At 42.6% G+C, this 20,311-nt stretch overlaps 1 protein-coding gene across 4 annotated transcripts in view; it reads right to left on the bottom strand.

The window, feature by feature from the left end:
- Positions 1 to 20,311, bottom strand: part of MYO5A (myosin VA) — a 97,051-nt gene that overhangs the window by 53,111 nt on the left and 23,629 nt on the right. For all 4 annotated transcript variants that reach the window (XM_064722689.1, XM_064722691.1, XM_064722690.1 and 1 more), the window contains exons 4-5: positions 16,937 to 17,081; positions 1,337 to 1,493 (exon numbers count right to left, since the gene is read on the bottom strand). In XM_064722689.1, the coding sequence (XP_064578759.1) occupies positions 1,337 to 1,493; positions 16,937 to 17,081 (302 nt within the window). The remainder of the gene's footprint in view (positions 1 to 1,336; positions 1,494 to 16,936; positions 17,082 to 20,311) is intronic.

Genomic DNA, 20,311 nt, shown 5'->3' with positions numbered 1-20,311 from the left:
CTGCAATCCCTGCAAGGTGTGCCCTGGGTGGGACATGGCCCCTCCTGCACACATTGCAAGGTGTTCCCTGGGGGCAGCTCCAGTTCACCCTGCCCCACTGCCACTGCTCCCCAGGGCAGCTGCAGCTCCTTGGCTTCCTCCCACGGCTGGACATTTGGGTGAGTCCCTGCCCAGCACAGCACAGCTTGTTTTACCCCACAGAAGGAATTTCCACACAGCACACAGCACCACAAACCAGGCACCATTACCTTGTGACAGACACACACAATGTGATGGGGCAGCTATAGTTTGAGTATCATGAACTCCTCATGCCAGGAGGAAAGGAGGAATAAAACACAGGTCATTTTTAAAAATACCTGAGGAAAAAAACAATGGCAGCATTTTGCATTTCACATTTCACTGCATGCACTCTATTTACTCATGATCTTTCACACTGCAGAGATGCCCAACATCTACCAAAGCATGACCATGTGTGTACCTATGGACAGAGCTACTTCCCTCGAGAAATTCCCCCAAAAATTTCCCTCTGATGAATCATTTCTTAACATAGTTCCTTAACTTCAGCCACAACTTGAAGCTACATACGTAGGCAAAGACATGAGAAACAATTCAGATAAGTCTAAGAAATCTTTTCTGCTTGGCTGTGACATCAGAATTAGTGTCTCCTGAGCCTCCCAGAGAACAGAGACCTGAAGCAGGAGGAATTGTAGATGTCCTCTCAAAGTCCATTGCCAGCACCTGCCCTCCAAAGCCTTGGGACTTTAACTACAGGTGGTTACAACAATTTGCAGAACTGAAACATGAGTCTGAACTAATTATAGCAAAATTATGTCTTCCAATGTGTTTTTTTCCTCTGAAAGAAACGTGCATCCCATGCAATTTTGTTTCCTCAGTCTCTCTTTTCTAATTTTATTTCCTGAAATTCTACATTTGCTTTACTTCCTTTCAGAGTACAATCCACTGTGTGATGTACATATCTGGTGGGTAAGACCAACAGCTTTATCCTCTTTGGATACACACAAAACAAGTCTTGTCCAACTGCATTTGGCCAGCAGTCTGGGAACTACCAGTTACAAAGCTGAAGAGACTCAAAGCAGTATTCACATTAAAATTACTTTATGTGAAATATGTTAGCAATATTGAAAATATTACCTCCCACCTTCTCTCAGTCTTTCAAAAATGACACCTAAAGCAACTCCTTGTAAATGGATTAAACACAAAATTTTAATGTAAAACACAAAATATTTTTAGCAAGTATGGACTGCTCCCCATTGAATGTTTGTCCCAGTACTGGCAGCAGCTGGAGAGGGGGGTTTGGGGCAGCCAGCTCTCTTACCTCCATGATGGGGTTGGAGGCCAAGACCTTTTCCTCGACGTTGGCTTCGCTGGCAGACCCGCTGACTGTGGCAAAGTACCTCATGGCATACTTGGCAGAGACAGTCTTGCCAGCTCCAGACTCCCCACTGACGATGATGGACTGATTCCTCTCATCCCTGGAACACAAACCCACGTTAATTCTCAGCTGCTCTCTCACTACCTGCCCCTGCAGCTACTCCTACCCACAGTCTGTGGCACAGGCTCCACTACACTGTCAGTGGTCATTAGCAAAGGCCACGAGTGCCATCTTGCAGAGGGAGGAATCAACAGCAGGGTCAGCCACAGAAACCTTCCATCCCTCTGCTCTCATCACCAGCTTATCCCAGAATTGTTCTGAATCTGAAAAAATCAAGCATGGCTGTTCAGGACAGAGGTAGCAGCTCCGGAGTGAAGACAGTGCCTTTGTTGTGGAAGAAATTCTTTTCTTGTAAAAAAGAATAATTTCCATTTGGTCCTAAAATAATTTTCTCTCAATTCAGAGAACTCTGTGCGTAAATCCAACTATATGAATAAACAACATACTACAAAACACAGAAGTTAACATTAATAGAGCCTGAAACTTTTAAAATAAAGACCATATGTGCTTTATAAAGCTTTAACATTTTCAAAGCAAATGAAGTTTAAAAAAAAAATTATTTTGAAGTATTCCTGTCAGTTGGGTAAGTTGAATCCTATTTTACTCACTAACGTGAAAAGAAGAAAAAGGAGGAATAAAATTTCCCCCCAAAGCTTTACAGAGCTGGGGCTGGAACACAGAGAGCACAGCCCGGGCTGTACAGCCCAGGAGCTGTGAATGACATTTCAGACAGCACAGGGGCCACTAAGCAGGGCATGCAGGCAGCTCTGTGTGCCTGGGATGGCTTGCAGTAACAATAAAGATTTCCAGATAGAAAATGAAGAAGAAACCATCTTGTTTCTTCCCCATTCCCCTCCCAGAGTTCACCCATGGCAGTCAGAGGTGTGTGGGAGAGAGCCTGTGGCTCAGGAAGCTGCAGGAGTTTTATGGATCCTCCTGCTCAAAGAGAACAGCAGCAGGATGCAGGAGAAATCCAAACAAATGCCCAAAAATGCAGTTTTAAATGGGACAAGTGGTAACAAACAAGACAGTTCCTGCAGTGAGTCAAAACCAACCACTTCTTCATAGGATTGGCACCATTCTCTCTTTTTTCCTCCTGTGCTCTTTGAAATAGAAAAAAGAAAACCCCATGCCATTTGAAAATATGAAACTTCTGGTCGGATTGCAGAGACCGCTTAACGCAGGAGATAGGCAACAACATCACAAGCTTTTCATTTGTAGATCACCAGCTGTTTAATGCATTAAATATCATTAAATATCTGAATTCTGAGGAAGCTCTATGAAATGGATCCTCTGATGGTTGAGATTTTTTAGTTCCCAAAGTACAAAAAGCTTTCAGAAAACCAAGGAATGCAAACTCACTCAGACTTATGACAAAACAGACTTCTGACAAAACTGTCAATAAAAAACAAGCTCTTTTGCCAAGAAAAGCCATGGAAATAAAGGTGTCTCATTCTCACTGTCACATTCCTGAAGGACAAGTGTGGGAGCATGGAAAACACACTGGTTTTGCAGTCCTTAGTCTCTTCTCAGGAGTTCCACTTAAAAAGACAGTAATGAAAAAATGAGTTTGAAATAATTCCTCCTTACCAATACTGTTGCTAATTAGCCACAGTTTCCTTCCCCTGAGTCATAAGATATGAAGAGTTCTCCTTAGCACACACTCGTGTGCCCAGGAATAAGGGATCCATTATTTCATTCCTGTCTGAGTCCATACACACATCCACATTGCACCATTGCCCTGAAGAAGAGAGGCTTTGCTCTGTGTATCTGCAAACATTGCTGCTGTCCCTTATTGCAGACATCTTTTATGAAAAATCCTTTCTTTAGGATTCTTCTGCCTGAGAAGCTGAGAGGCCTCAGGAACAAAATGTAAACAATGATTATCTGCTGCTGTGGAGTGCAACAGGTGCACCTGTGATTGGCCCATGCTGGATCTTTGTAATTAATGGCCAATCACAGTCAGCTGGCACGGACTGAGAGCCGAGCCACAAACCTTTATCATTCTTTGCTATTCTATTCTTAGCTACCCTTCTGATGAAATCCTTTCTTCTATTCTTTTAGTATAGTTTTAATGTAACATATACAATAAAATAATAAACCAGCCTTCTGAAACATGGAGTCAGGTTCTCGTCTCTTCCCTCATCCTGGGACCTCTGTGAACACCGTCACAGTCCCTGCTGCAGGACTGTGTGTGAGCTGCACACACTGATGCTGTCCCTGCTGCAGGGACTGTGTGTGAGCTGCACACATTGCTGCTGTCCCTGCTGCAGGGACTGTGTGTGAGCTGCACACATTGCTGCTGTCCCTGCTGCAGGGCTGTGTGTGTGAGCTGCACACATTGCTGCTGTCCCTGCTGCAGGGCTGTGTGTGTGAGCTGCACACATTGCTGCTGTCCCTGCTGCAGGGACTCTGTGTGTGTGTGAGCTGCACACATTGCTGCTGTCCCTGCTGCAGGGACTGTGTGTGAGCTGCACACATTGCTGCTGTCCCTGCTGCAGGGCTGTGTGTGTGAGCTGCACACATTGCTGCTGTCCCTGCTGCTGCACACATTGCTGCTGTCCCTGCTGCAGGACTCTGTGGCTGCAGCAGGCACCAGGGCACACAAAGGGCTCCTCAGTGTCTGCAGCAGTGCCCTCCATCCACACTCAGGGCTGCTCTTGTCTCCTCCAGTACATTAATCCATTGTTCTGCTTTAACACACTGCACTGGCCATCCTCTAGTGTATTATTCTTTGTGCTGCTTGCCACAGAGAAAGGAAAACACAACAAAACACCCCAGATCGCACTGGAAGGGGAAAGGACAGAGCAGCACAACCCAAAGAGCACCAGGGCATGAGCTCTGCCTGCCACAGCCCCTTGGCCCATGGACATCCCTGGGCACTGCACCTCCATCCACTCTTGGAGAGGTGCTCTGGTCCTGCCAGGCAGCTGTGCCAGCTCAGAAAGCTCTTTAACATGATAAAACTTGAAAGAAAAAAGAAACCACCACATTTAAAAGGAAAATAACAAGTAAACTAGCATCAAAGCCCTTTGGATGATGTATGAAACACAGTGAGAATTATTTTTTTATTATTTGGTATAAGCAGTGGTCTAAAGAATAGCATCTGTTTATGTCAAATGAAATTTTCATATTCAGGGTGTGCTAAGAACAAAACAAAATTTAAAAGACCAAAACAAAGGAAAAAATGCCCAGAAAACAAAAGTGACACCACTGAAGTTCTTTCTCAGATATATACTACACCTTTAGAGTTATTTTTAGTTAAATCATTAAACCCTGACCTTTGACCTGACATTTTGAGTACTTAACATGTTGCCAGTCAGGAAAAAAAAGCTATAATTATAACTTTCAGCCAACGAAACATGTAAGTAGGGCAACAGCTTTATGTGACACCTCTTTGCAGCCAGATGCCACATTTTATGCAATATTTTATCTTCCTGTAGTGTTTTTCTCTGCATAAAACAAGTAAATAGATGATTTTAAAATTAAGATTACTTCTGAATGGAGGGAACATTTTAATTATGCTTTTGCCAACAGAAATGAGGAAAAGCAATCTGGGAGATGAGAGGTTGAGGAGTGCTCTTTTCCCCAAAGGCAGATAGCAATCAGATCCCAGCACACAGAACTACATCACTGTGATGCAATATTAAGCCAAATTATCTTGAAAAGATAAGACTGAAAATTGACTGGGAGCAATTCACCACTCATGGAAACACCACGTTATGTTCAGGATCACATTCAGCTTTTGCTCCTCTGAACAGCAGCAGAATAAAGGAATGACAGACCTACATTAAAAGTGCCATTTTAAGATGACAGACCCAGACACTTGACAAGCTGAAATGTGAAATGATGGGCTGGGGTTGCTTACAGCAGCAGAGGATTTGGTGCAGACCTCTGCTGTATAAATTCTCTCAGGCCTATACTTTGGGAATCATGGGAGGGTAACAGCTATTTCTTGATAAACACAAGAATGAGGACACACTATGCAACACCTAACTGGCAATTTAAGGCATTCTCTATCACAAAAAATAACGCAGAACCATATTTCTGCATAGGCTGGTAACTTTTAAAGACAATTTCACTTTATCTACAAAATTTTGTTGACAGGCAGTATGTTTATGAGGAAATTCACTGTCAGAGCACCAAAACTGAGAAGATTCAGTCTTACCTAGTTCCTGGAAACTTGAGATTACAGCCTGCATAGCAACAGGGGCTTCTTGTGCTTGGAATAAACATTGCAAAATTTAACACTGGAGACAGCTTGTGCTCAAAGAAGGTTCCGCATTGAGGAAGATAGAATGTTGCAAACTGCCCAGGGATACCTCACATACAGAAAAGGGTTTTGCAGATTATGAATGAAATGACAACACACAAGAAACCAGCAAGTGGTTTTAAAAACATCACCTTGCTCTCAAGAGGTGAAAAAACCCCGTTGTTGAGGATGTGCATGTATCTTAATGCAATGCTTTTAACAGCACTGGCTACTTTGAATTTTGTACTGTATAATATGTGCAGTAGATGCTTTCAGAAGAGCTCAGGGTGGAGGAACTGCTCCTCTCATGAGGGAACAGCTATCAGATATATTGGAAGCAAGAGCAACACTCACGGGGCACCTCCAATTTGTACAGAATGCTGCAACAACACTGAGCAATCATTGACAGCTGTCATTATCCAGGACAGCTTGTAACAATTTTAGTTGATCAAAGGAAAAACTGAAGCAAAAAAATAGAGAAACCAGTGCAAGAATTGAAACACCAAAGTCGCTAATATTTTTTCAAATAATTTTCAAACAATTTTCATTCAAAATTGCACCCACTTAAGCTGCTTCCTACAAAACCCAAAATAGCTTGCTGCTTCAAAGTCATCACTTCCACAGCAAACTGTCCAAACAGATCAGGATAATCAAGACATACAGACTAAAAAAATCCTTACAGATATCTCTGTTTACCTTCTTCCTCTGTACCAACAGAAAATCTCTCTCTGAAGCAGGAAAACTAAAAGTTAAAAACCTCTCTATCAATAAGCATTTCAGAGAGGATAAAAGAAGCCCAAAGCTTTTTTGAATCATCAAAGCACAACACTTTTTTGTGCTTTTTTTGCTTCCCATGGCTGATGCATCAGATGCATCACTTGATCTTGGCTTTCAGACTCATGACTCCACAGCAAATAATGTTAAATACATGTATATAAGCACAATCCCCACACAAACATCAACTTGGGAAAACAAACACAAGGAATACAGAATTACTGACAACAAAAGGAACACAGAAATTATTGACATCAACCTCAATACTCCTGTCAATCCATTCATACCCAAGCTACCAGCATCTCTCCCTGGAAAAATTGTATCACTAAGAGCTGATTTGGAAAGATTCTGATATGGACTTGGAAATGCCTGCCTGTGATGAACTACTTCAAAGCTGAATGGTCTCCATGTCACAACACAGATGAGCTTGGCAGAAAAGATCAGAGTGCAATATTCTTAATACATAAAGAAGAAAGCAAATAACAGGACAATTTAATGAGAAGAACATTAGTGCTTAGGCTGCCTTTGATCCTAAACCATTTATGTTTGTTAACCTTGAGGACACTGCCGAGGTGCTGATGTTTTTAAGGAAGCTTCTTGTCAGGGTGATTTAAAGGCCACCACCTCCAGGAGATCTTCTCTCCTCACTGCCTCAATGCTAAAAGGTTAATTAATTAAATCTCCTGGCTTTTCTTTTTTTTCTCCCCCTTGTGAAGTTGCTACTGCTTTATTCTTTTCTTTTGGAATAACAGCTTTAGGTTGTGGGTAAGGGCATCATCCCCATTGCATATGATAATTTCATTTTTATTTAACTCAAAACAGCACAGACTATTGCTAAAGACCTGATGCTGTGATCTTCAAAAACTGAAATCCCCTCCTGTTTCAATGCAAATACACAATAAATATCTTTTATTTAGCAGTGAGAGTTTGGTCTTTATCTCACTACTGTTCATCTACTGCAGTTCTGTGGTGATAAGATAGATGTGTAAGGCTGAAATTGCTTTACATTTTTAAAACAGTGAATTTTCAATGATGAAAATACCCAAAATAACTGCCAGGGAAGGAAGCTGTGACTCGGGGAACGTTTGGGAGAGATCCTGTTCTCTCTCACACACACACACACCAGTACCAGTGTGTGTACCTGGTACCACCAACACCCATGTGCATCGTGCCCATCAAAGACAGAGAGGAGCTTAGTGCTTTCCATCCTGCAGCTGAATTATGGCAGCAGGAAATCCAACCCAAGAAAATAACTTAAAAACTAATGACATTGCTGAAAGGTCAGACAGGAGCAGCTCTGAAATGCTGGCAGGTTTGAAATCTTGCTGTTCTTTCATCAGCAGCAGCTCCTCTGATAGACACAGGATTAACTAAGGACCAACAAAAACTTAGTTTAAGCTGTTTCATGCTTTAGACCTTAAAGCATTTCCAAAGCTCCCAAGGATACGTGTACATATATGCAGCTGACATGATTTAGTGTCTCCAGCAGTACAAACAAAACTCTGACCGAAATAAACATCCTAATTTTGCAATCAATCTCTCAGTATCCCCATTGTATATTTGTGACAGCATACGACCAAAATAACCTGCAGTATCTACAGTCAGAACATTCACAGATTTTTGACAGCATGGCTAAAAAAATCAGTTTAATAATGATAATGATCATTTCCCTCACCATGAAGCACTGGTAAGAAAGACAAAATAAATGAAATTTACCCAATGCACTTAAAATAAATCAGTGTGAAAGGGCTAAATATCACTGCAACTTTATATATGTTACTTATTGGTTTTCCCAAATAACTTTGATCTGTGATTCCTATAACAGCAGTACTGCTAAGAATAGAAAAATACATCTAATACTGCACATATTCCAAACAGCTCATTCAGTCTTGGAATAATTACCCACAGCAAAAATGTTGAACTCCTTTCTTGTGAAACCCAGCAGAGTTAAGGTATCAATATACAGCCAAGAGTTCTCTGCAGCATTGAATGCTTTGTGAGCTTCACAGAAAGAATCTTGATTAACTCCTTAAGAAATTCAGGAAGGACCTTCCCAGCCCCAGCAGGCTCCAGGGACTGGCATCTCCCAGGGCAGGAGGGAGGATGCACAGCTGGCAAATGCAGGCAGAGGAATAAAGCACCAGAAACACAAATCCATGGTATAAGGTGAATAAGGATTTGCACAACTCATCTGAAGGCTCACTAAATATGTCTGATTTCAATAAACACTGAAATAAACTGTGTTTCCTTAAATTACCAGGGATTGTAAACTTGAAACCAAACCATAGCCACCTTATTTTTCCAGGACACTTCTCTTTTCAGCACACAATGTGGCTTTGGAGTGATACAAGGATTTAGCTTTTTCTTGCAGACTCACCAGCCTGTGCTCCCCTCAAGAGCTGCCCTCCCAGTGCCCTGCCACAGTAGGTCCCAGGTTCATTTTTTGGGCAGCTGTGCTCCACTTTTCTGGGATGCTCCCACTGTTACAATTACTTGTTTTTCTAGGAGACCAAAATTGCTTCTCCACTTATCTTAAAATACAGGGCAGCTGTAAAACCCACCAGTGCTGGGAGGTTTAGCAGGAGTCAGTGCAATATATTTAGCTTCACCTTTGCCTAAGGGCAGAGCTGTGTGGCAGCAAACAAGGCTGTGCACGCTCAGCTGCACTCCTCCAGTGCAAAGGCCTTTGAAACCCAGCCCAGGGCAGGCAGCATCTGCTAGGAGCCATTATAAAACCTGGCAACTCTACAAACCCAGGATCTGCTTTTCAAACACGAGTAATTTAACTGTTCAATAAATAAATAAATAAACAAACAAGAATTCATTCAGCAGTTTTCTAATGCTCTTGGACTGATGGAAAGCAGCAGCAGCCAGCTCTGGGCTGCCTTCCTGGCACCTCTCTCATCGAGGGCAGGAGGCAACAGCTTGCCCTTCATCAACCTTCCAAATAAACTGTTTAATCTCAAAGTTCTTCACAGCCTTAAATAAATTCTGCTAGCCCCTGTTTCTGGATTTGGCTAGTGGCCCTCCAGAATGGGAAAGTTCCCCTGCTTTCTCCTCTTATTCTCAAACTGCTTCAAGCCCACACTACACAAGCACCCCTTGCCATTTCCTCTGCAGCTGCTGAGCTGCTCTCCCCTCACCTTCCCTGCAACCAGGCAGACCTGGTAAGGGCTCTGCCTTCCCCCCTGCTACCCTCACCCTTGATTTTCCAAGTTATTGTCCCTCTTGCAGTGCAGTTTGAGCAGCAGGCACAGCCCCCTCCCCTGCAGAGCCATGGCACCATGGTGCTCCCAGTGCCAGAGCCCCAAAATTCACCTGCACTGGCACATCCCAAAGGGGCAGCCTGACACACATCATTCATTCTTTCCACCCTCCAAGGCTGCTGTGTGGATTCACAAGGTAGCATCTGTAAAATGTGCAGAATGTGCAAAGTGCTAGGATGATTATCAGAGGCTGAAGTGCTCTGAACCATTCTGTAGAGATGTGATGGGCAAAGAGCAAAAGAACACAAAAGAAAAAGTGAGTTACCAGTGCTTTGCCCAGAAGCAAGCAGAGAACAGTAGCCACATTTCTGTGTCTGTTCCACCTTCACAGGCTGCATCCACTGGTTTATTCTGACAGCCTGGATCTAACATGCTCTGGCCTGACACATCCCAGCCTTCACAGATGCCACACATTAACAATTCAGGGAATTCTTCAGCTGCAACCCTGAGTCACAACAATTGCTCCTGACTAAGCAGTTAATTCTTAATTAATTCCTTCTAAAAGCATTCACTTTTAATAAGCATGAAACATCAGTCCAATAAACCATGTTCTTTAATCTCATTTCTAAATATATTTCCAGTTTAACTCGTTTATTTTAAACCTAACAGCATTTCTCACTGACACCTTCAGCTGCAGGAGAAAAGAGGATGTTCTGAGCACAGGCCAGTGGCAGGAACCTCAGTGCCTGGCACCAACCCTGGGCTGATCCAGGCCTGGCCATAGCAGAACACCTCTGCCTTGTCTGCTGTACAAGCAGAAATTGAGACTCCAGTATCAGAGGAGACAGGCTTTGGTAGGGCTTGTAAAGTGCCTGGAACACATGGAAGCCTCAGTGACAGCAAATGTCATTAGGAATAGATGATACCTGGCACAGAGACCCTTTAATGCTGCAGGAAAGGAGGGGCATGAAAAATGCAGCTCATTTTTGTACACTGAAAGCACTGAACTGAACTCCACTGTTAGTTACACACTCTATCCTCACATATTTTATTGTCAAGTTGGTGTCACCAGACACAGGACCAGGATTTCTGATTCAGGGGCTCAAAGCTCTGCTTTTGCCACCTTGGTGAACTCACCAAAGCTGCCCTCCAATCCCCATGCCTGCTCCAACTTATAAAATGGAAGCAATGATGCTGATCCCTTCTCTCTCCCAAAGTAAAGAACTTTGGCATCTGCTCATCAAACATGCAAAGCAAAGATGGAATAATATTTTAATTCACAACCTGAATTCTTCTGAGTCTGTTCCAGCTGCAAACTCAACCACTCCAAAACAGCCCAAGTTCTTAAGCATCTTTGTTTCTTTTCAACAACAGCTTGGTAAAAACATTCTGCAACACTCTCATAATCAGATGAAGTATTTTTTTTTTTTAATTAACAAAATGCACCACTTGCCATTATATTTACATCCAGGAAACACAGCTCTTGACTGTAAAAATGTCAAAAGGTGAAAAGATAATGAATTGCCAGTAACATCTCTGAACACACACACACGAGGAGATCTGAGGTCAGCACATGACAGATTGCACTCCAGAGTGCAGAGCTGAGCCAGCACTCTGCAACTGCTGCATCCAGGGATTAGCAGAGGTCACTCCTGCAACACTCAGGAAAGCTCATTGCTACCAGCAGGACACCTCATGTGAGTCCAGCTGCCAGCTACAAGCACCCTTAACCCTTCTGCTGCCTCAACACAATCACTGCTTGGGCAAGGAGCCCCTTGCGTTACACCAGGCCAATTCCCCCATCGGCCTTCTTGTACCTGTAACACCATGAAATGTCAGGCTCCAAGTGTAGGAAACCACCCCAAAATCTTCTCAACAGAAAGGAAAACACTTCCCTTTCCATCTGACCATAGGGGCCCAGAGATGCCACCTCTTTCCAAGGCAGATCTTTAACTCAAGGAGTCCTGTCATGGCCACAAGTGGAGTTTGGCCACTGTGTGCTTGTCCAGCACCCACCAGAGCAGGCTCTCATTCCACAACCAAATTCAGATCTGTTATAGGCTGTTAATCATCCCTGTCATGATTCTGCCAGGGGAAATACAGTATCCATGGATCAGACACTCAGAAGCAAAGCAGCAGCTGATCAAATGTGCATTTTTATAAGAGGATATCATCTTGGGATGCCTGGGATAACTGGAGACTGTCAGTAAAGATGCTTTCAAAACACCTACTCAACAGCTCTCCAAGCTTCCTTTTGAACAAGAAGTGATAGAAAAATATCTTCCTGTAGGTGAAAGCCATCAGACACACACAGAAGAGCTGACAAAACAGAGAGGCAGCCTGCTTATTAAAGGCAATTTAATAAAAAAGCTACACAGTACCACTAAATAAATCACTATACGTTGACCAAATAGAAAAAGTAAAACTTTGGAAATTGATGCTTTAAACACTGTTGTTTTCCCTGCTGGCATTCATTAAGGTTTATATGAATCTCATCAGTATGCAATTCTGTTTGCAGAGGTTACTTTCAACTTAAATGATGCTAGACAACTTCACTAATTAATCAGAAGAAAATCTCAAAGTTAATTTATTAAATTGAATTTGCTGTATCTGCCATCAACCACAAGTAGGATGGAACAAATCAGACCAAGAAAGTGCTGATAAAAAAATACATTATCCTAATTACTGCAATATACCATCACTAGGCAGGGGAAGGAATCCTGTGAAGGAGTGATTTTTCCCTAATAGTGTTAGGAAACTGATAATCATAAGTCTCATACATTAATGGAATTCTTAACAGTTTCAAGAGTATAATCATCAACATCTTACTGCAAACCATAGAGTTAAAAATGTATTGAATATTCTATGGAATATTACAAAGAAATGAGATGCACCTGCTGAAGGTTGCAATTCCTACAGAAGTTGCAATTGAAAATAAAAAAAAAAAAGGTTTGGCAACTGAAGCTTTGCTTCAATTTTCATAGTTACCACAGAGGGGTAACTGAAGACTGAATTTCGGTTTTGTTAACAATTTGGAAACACTGACATACAAAAGTGGCATGTATTGCAGCTCAAAGGAATCAACATATGCAAACACCCACATGCTGACATTGAGGTTTATATTTCTGGGACAAAAATAATATTCTTAAATAATGATTTTCTTCCTTCTACGTCAGTCATCTGCCTTAACCAGTCCCAAGCCTGTAATATTCACTCCAATGGAGTGAGGAATCCATGGACAGCACACTGCCATGGCTGAGCAGAGCCCTGAGGGCAGGTCCCAGCTCTCCCCAGAAGCACAGCTGGTCAGAGCTGCCCCTACAGAACCTCTCTGCACAAAAACCACATGGACACATCCCCAGCCGAATGATCCTGCTCCCTCCACTGTAAATTAACACATGGAGAGTCCTTGGACAGAGCAGGAGATCTGCTCCAAACCCTCACAAACCCAAACCAACAGAGTTACTGCTGAGGATGAAGCACTGAGAGCCCTAAGCCCAGCACACTCTAAGTGCAGCTGTAAAACTGGATCAGTGCTTATTTTAGGCACAGCAGAGCAAAGGTGTCTGAAACAAAGCTGTCAGTCTGGGCAGAGCAGCAGCACGAGATGGAGAGAGAAAAGGAAACAGGTACAAAGACAAATGACTGGGGAGGAAGAGAAGGGAAAGGAGAAAAGGAAAGAAATAATAATCCAAAATGAGATTAGTCTGAAGAACTGGGCATGTTTTCCTGCACTGAAAAAGACAAGAAGCCACCAAGCAGACAGTACCCACTGATTTTACTGTTGGCCATGGGTAGAGATGAGCCATGCTCTTCCTCACTAACTCTGCACTGGAAACTGGGGACAGAAGTGCTGTAGGAAGAGCAAATAAAGAGGCTCAAACAGGCCCAGCACTCCCAGCAGCATGTACCCAACACTTGGCTCCCACTCCGCAGGAAATGCCACACGCAAAGGAATCTTTGTGCTGCCTTGCACTGCAATCAACCCCAAGCAATTGCTGTGCATCACTTCTGCACCAGCCAGATGTGAGCTCCATCCCTGTCACTCCAGTGGGCAACATTTCTGCACTGTATTTTTTCTGAAAGCACAATGCAAATATTTAATCACTGGCTTTCCAGATTTCTGCCATGGGGCTTCTCTTTGGCTGAAGAAGGCTCCAGAGATCATTTAGTTAACCATGCACATGGATGGAGTTTCTCAGCTGCAGCAGATGAAGCAATGAAACTGGAAAGAACAAACTCTAAATCACTAAATTATGAATTAACAAGATGACCTAAGGAGTAAATATTTAGAAGAGCTCACTGAAGCCTTAAGGATAGGAGCATCATGACTAATTATTCCAGTGATCATTTAAAAATTGAGTTAGGAAAGATCAGAAAAAAGAGAAAAATAAATCTCACCAATTACACAGATAAATGCAGATTAATGCCATATGACCAGCTACCACATGAATATGCAATGCACTTATTAAAATGTTAATACAGCATCACAGACAACCTGATTTTCATTTTTAAATAGTCAGCTGCAGAAATGCAAAACTGGAGTTCTTTATCTCTGACTTCATAATTCAGAAGTAAAGGTGATTTGTTCGGAGTATAAGAAACATCAGTGAAGTTAAAGTGTGGGATTTAGTAATTGTAAGCAGCAATAGAAAACTAAATCCAATGACCAAAACTGGTGTGTTGTAATGACAGAAAAAGTTCTTAAAAACAAGGCCAAAAAATCCCCAAATAAATAAAAAAGGAAATAAACATTGAAAAGCTAAAACAATTAAATTGTTACTTCAGTGCAGAGATTTTTTTTCAGTTGCATTGTGTGTCCAGATTTCATTTTCCAACTATGAAAGCACTGTCAGCCATAAAAGAATAACAAATTGTTTATAACATAACAAAGTAATTAATTAAACAACTCGGAAGGCTTATTTAAGCTAATCTCCATAGTCATATAATTTCTCATCATTTGTTTCAAAAGGAACTCCTACCACCTCTTGTTTGCTGTTATTCAGGACTGCAGAAGTGCCGGAGGCTGCAGCAGAGCTGCAGGTAATTAACGCAAGGAGGAAAAGCCACAGAGGAAACTCCAGCCAAAATCTCAGCCCCCAGTCTGCCCAGCAGCAGGGAATGGCAGGGGGGGCAGGCAGACATGGCCATGGCACAGGCACACAGAGCACAGGGAGGGCGTAAGCCCAGGCAGGGGTTAGAGTCAGCCAGGGCAGACAGATCCCTCTCCAGCCTCCTACGTCCCCTGGTTAATGTTAAGAATGAAAATCCTGTGAATTTGGATGACAGCCGTCACTGACTATAATTTCAGACCACTGTACCAAGCCTCAGACACAAAATAAGGCTAATAAAGTTTTATTTTGTACAGCTTTTAGAGGGCTTGAGAACCAAGTGTGTTTAAAACAGCAGTGATGAAGGAGACATGCAGAAGATGTGACTATCGTAACACAGTTTTGCCTTTGTATTTCCACACCAGATTATAGATCTATTTCTGAGCAGAAAGGAAGTAAGGCAGATATCTCTGCCATTCAACAGTGTGGGTGTAGAGCTGTCCTGGTTTCAGCTAGAATGGAGGCAAATTTTCTTCCTGGCAGCTGGTGCAGTGCTGCACTTTGGAGTTGTGGGAATAACGCTGACAGCACAGTGACACCTTGGCTGGTGCTGAGAGTGCTCACCTGCAGCCAGGGCTGGTCAGAGCCTCTGAGCAGGTGCACAGGGAGCTGGGAGGGAGCACAGCCGGGACAGCTGAGCCCGCCTGGCCAGGGCATTTTCCACACCCAGGAACATCATGCCCAGGATATAAACTGGGGCTGATGGCTGCCTGGGGGATGGCTGGGCATTGCTCAGCAGCTGGTCAGCAATTTTACTGTGCATCACTTCTTTTTCTTGGGTCTTATCCTTTTTCTCTTTCCTTTTCATTGCTAGTACTGTTGTTGTTATTATTTTATATTATTTTACTTTATTTCACTTATTAACCTGTTCTTATCTCAACCCATGAGTTTCTCTTCCCCACCCCAGTGAGGGAGGGAGGGAGTAAGCAAGTGGCTGCATGGTAGTGAGTTGCTGGCTGGAGTAAAACCAAGATAAGGGTATTTTTGAAACACTGGCTCTTTTGCAATTACCCTAAGTCACGAAATGTTGCACTGAAATGTTTTCTTTTGAAATTATCTATTACCTGGGTATTGCAGATCACTGTATTCAGATGTGCGTGTGACAAACTTTATCCGTTCCATTCATTTTATCCATTCTATCCATCCACTAGTCTAGCTCTTAAGACTCTTAAATGAACAGATAGCTGACTTCAAACATGAAGATTTTATAATTTTCAACCCATTCTCCCCTTGCCTCTCTCACCTGCAGCATACCTTAAGGGCCATCACAAATAATTCAGAGATCTTTCAGTGTTTTACTTGATTAATTTGATCATGAGCTGTATTGCCAACAAGGAAAACTATACCAACAGCCTGAAGCTAACCATTTAGGACAGCAGAAGCATCCTGCTAACAAAAGAGCACACAGCAGCCCAAAAGACCTTTATCCTAGAAATGCAATATTTCAAATGAAATATTTCAACAGCTCCCCTAACTGCAGGCCCTTGGGGCTAAGGGAAGAAGTTCCTGCTAACCACTGCCCTTGGGTGCCAAGCTCATTTTGATGCAACATCTAACAAAATGAGGATTTCCTGCACAGCTGTTGCAGTGTCCTTAGAGACTCAGTTTCCAGGCACTCTTTGCAATCCTCCCTCTGCTCCCTCTTAATTCCAGTCAACAACAGCCACAGGCAGATTACGTAGCTGGGACATTACTGACACAGCCAGGAGCCTATAATAGCACTCTTAAGCCCTGTGATTTCTTTTCTCTTGTCAGTATCACACACAAGCACAAAACAGCTGAGAACCTGGCCCTTTTCTCTTTAATACTCCACTGGTGATTAAAAAAAAATCTCTATTTTGGTAATCAAATAAAAAACCAATCATATAAAGCACAGGGCTAATTTTAGACCTAAATACTGACAAAATCTGTGGTAATTCCTGCTAAGTGCCAGTGGCCATGATCTCCACAGCATTTATAAAGCTTTACTGTTCACTAACTTAGGCAACTCTTCCCCTTGTGAAATGTACTAAAACACTGGATAAAAGACAGACATTGCAAAATATTTCACAAGCTATAAATTAAAGAGAAGAGCATCAGCCAGAAACTTTGTTTTATTCCTTTCAGAAAAACAGTGACTTCAAGACTCTGGTCTACAAACCTGGCCATCTGCTTGTATGCCTCCTCAGCCACTGCAAAGATGTGTGGGTCCATATCCCCCATGTTCTGGCCACTGTAGGCATTGATGATGTCTTCGCCATAGATAGGCAGTTGTTCATAAGGATTTATGGCCACTAAAACAATACCTGCAAAGGAAATTAAACAAAAAGAATTAGTAATAGTTGTTTCAAAAAAAAAAAACCCTAGCAAAAATGGTTTTAACATCAAGTATTGTTCTAATCTTTCTAAAAATGTTAAAGAATAAGGATCTGATATTACTGACTTCAACAGATATTTATTCTGAATATAGTTCTGCACACACAAAGTATCATGAGTTTACTTCCACCCTGCTTTGGTAAGCACATCAGGGACAACTTTTTACCTTTTCTAGCTGCTTTTTCTAAAGCTAGCATACACAATTCAAAAAGATTCAGAATGTGCATATTTGAAATACTGCCTGTTCAGTGCAGTAAACCAATGACTGTGCATTGTACTTCCCTGTGTTTTACTCTGAATTACCAGTGACACTGTAATTTGTGAAGTGTAACTGCTGAGTGCTCCCACTGCCTGCCAGTTTGGGCATGTGCAGTGTGTTAACCCTTCAGCTGTTGTGAAAGAATGACACCTCAGCTTTTGTAATAAGCAACAATGTACAGACACAGTGTAATTTGGATTCCAGGGCACCTCTGCCAATCAGGCAGGACACCCTCCTGGTCAAAGGCATCAAAAAACCGAACAGCAGACGTATTTCATAGGGCTGACACAGAGCAGCACCCAGTCATGTCAGGAAATTAGGCAATTATAGCCCTAGAAGGCACCAGAACATCCTCATCCGATAGAGCTGAGCTTGTACTCACACCTCCCATTTCCTAGTTTTTCCATACCAACTAAACACATCTGTTTTTTTAATACAACTCATCACTACAGCCCTTCTAAATTCATGCCATGTTTTGCCCGCCCTGCACAGGAAAACTTCAATCTTACTCTTTACAAACTTCCTTGCCACAAACAGTGAGACCTCAAATGCTTTTGGGACAATTCTCTTTTTCATGAGAAATGAGGATTGCTCTACCCACAGGGATAATCTGACAAAGTTTCCTTATAACTTCCTCTCCTGCAGCATTTACAACAGGTAGGGAAAGTTTATTAGCTCTGTGCAAGGGTGGAAACACTGACCAGTGAGAGCCAGCTGTGACAGGCACACTGTGCCCCCTTGACAAGGCGATAAGGGGAAAAAAACAAACCCTCTAATTTTAACTGTGGACATTTTAAACCCAGAATTTCTTATTTTGGTGCCTAAGAGTGGCAATGCAGTTGCAGATGGCTGCACAGTGACTGCACCAAGCCTGCCTGGACAATCCATCCCTGAAGAACCTGCCTCAGAAGCGTTTCCATGGCACTCAACTTGCTTCTAAATTTACTCTGAAATTCACTCTTACACATACAGACTTCCTCAGTGCTGAGCCCAGCTCTCTGCAGATTACAGTCTGGTGATGCCTATCTAAGAAATTTTCCATGGAAAAGCTGGGAGAAGGGAAATGAAAGCATCCACAGTCTGGCACTGCTGGGAGCATCAACCCATTTTTAAACCCTTTCATGCATCTACAGATCAAGCACAAACCATAGCAAAAACATGAAACGAGAGGATATGTTTTAGGGAGAGATCTGAGAGGCCTTGATCTATTTCCTCAAACACACAGCAAGTTTTATGCCTTGACACGCCCATGTGAGGAGGGTTGGTGTTTTTCCATCAGCCACAACTTCACTGAAATGACTCAGGAGCTTCAGTGAAAAATCTCTATAAACATTCCTGCCAAGTTCTGATGCTGTAATGATGACCCACAAAAATCAGAGTAGGGGTTAGGGACAGAAGTGGCCTCAGTACTACAGGACTCGAGGAACATTTTGTGTGTCAATTTTTAACATCTGCCCTTAGAAAAAGCAGTAAAAAGTGAAATACAGCACACCACCAAGCTGAGCCTCTCAGGCCTGCAAGTCTCTTCAAAGACATTACAAAAATCTGTGTGAGACTTCTGACAGTTCCCGCCTGTCTCTGGTTATGCTGGCAAAAATAAACCCTTGAATTGGGAACAAGCAGCCCCGTGATGAGTCTCCAGCATATTAAAACACTTAACTTCAGTAGCAATCTGTAAAATCTACAAGCAACTACCATCTGGAAATAACCAAAACAAGTGAGTCAGGAATTATTTGCTTTCTGTGGAACTTTGAAATCAGTCTGCCACACAGGGCTATAATCCAGATTAATTTACATATAACTTCTCTTTATCTCCACTAAATCATATTGCTATTTTAAGAAATATGGCCTTTCCTAAATCAGATTTATGTGTGGTTTTGTTCCTACAATTACACTAAGTTGAACTCTGGATACTCTGTGTGCCTTTCTTCTTTATATATGCTCAAAGTCAGCCTATCTAATTCTTTTACCTTGAACATACCCATCTATGGCCAAACTGGACATACACATGAATAATTTATCAATTTAAAGTTTGCTCTCCTGCATAGAAGACAATACCTTTTACTAACCTGAACTAACCAGCAAGATTCACTGAGCTTTCACCACAGCCACAGCAGTTTTTCCATGTAAGCATTCAAATTTTCCTTTGTAACTTTTCAACTTCCTTCATTAATGCCTTGTTTCATGTTTCCAACAGTAAAGCAAAGGTATAAATCACCTCTGAATTGCTGGTGAAAGGCTGACTTGAAATTGAGAAATCAGCAGATTTTCTGTTTAAAAGTTTGAATTTACTTCAATGTGAAATTTTAAAGAATTTAATATCCATTTGACATATTACACTGAGCATGGTTGAATTAATTTCTAGGGCCCTGGACAACTATCCATCCATGCACTCCTGCTCCAGTTCCAGTGTTGAGAATATTGCTCCTGTGATTCTCTTGATGGATTGAAGTGGTTTGAGTCTCCTTGGGCTACATAAACTGGGTCAGCCCAAAGCACCCTCACAGGCCATGTGAACTGACCTGGCTGAGGTGAGAGTCACATTAAGGAGGCAAACGCAGCCCCCAGGGCTGAGCTCCAAGGCAATGATCTCTGCAGAGGGGCAGTAACCTGCAGCTGATGGAGAAGTCTGGAAGGTGATGCTGTGGCCAAAGGATCAGGATTCCAGGGGCTGACCTGCCAACTCTGTTTTGCTCAGCCTGTAACACAGCACAGCCCTGCCTGCTGCTCTCCCACATCCCCAGAGAACAAACCACTGCACCCCACGTTCCTCAGCAGCGCTGAGCCTCCAGCACCTCCTTCCCTCTGAGCCCCACACTGCTGGCTCCACTCACTCCTGACAAACACCCCAGCAGCTCCCACAACCACCTGGGTCCTGTTTGGAACCAAAACCAGCTGCCC

The sequence above is a fragment of the Zonotrichia leucophrys genome, chromosome 10, assembly GCF_028769735.1.
Source record: "Zonotrichia leucophrys gambelii isolate GWCS_2022_RI chromosome 10, RI_Zleu_2.0, whole genome shotgun sequence".
NCBI lineage: Eukaryota > Metazoa > Chordata > Aves > Passeriformes > Passerellidae > Zonotrichia > Zonotrichia leucophrys.
This window is presented reverse-complemented; position numbering and strand designations above follow the sequence as displayed.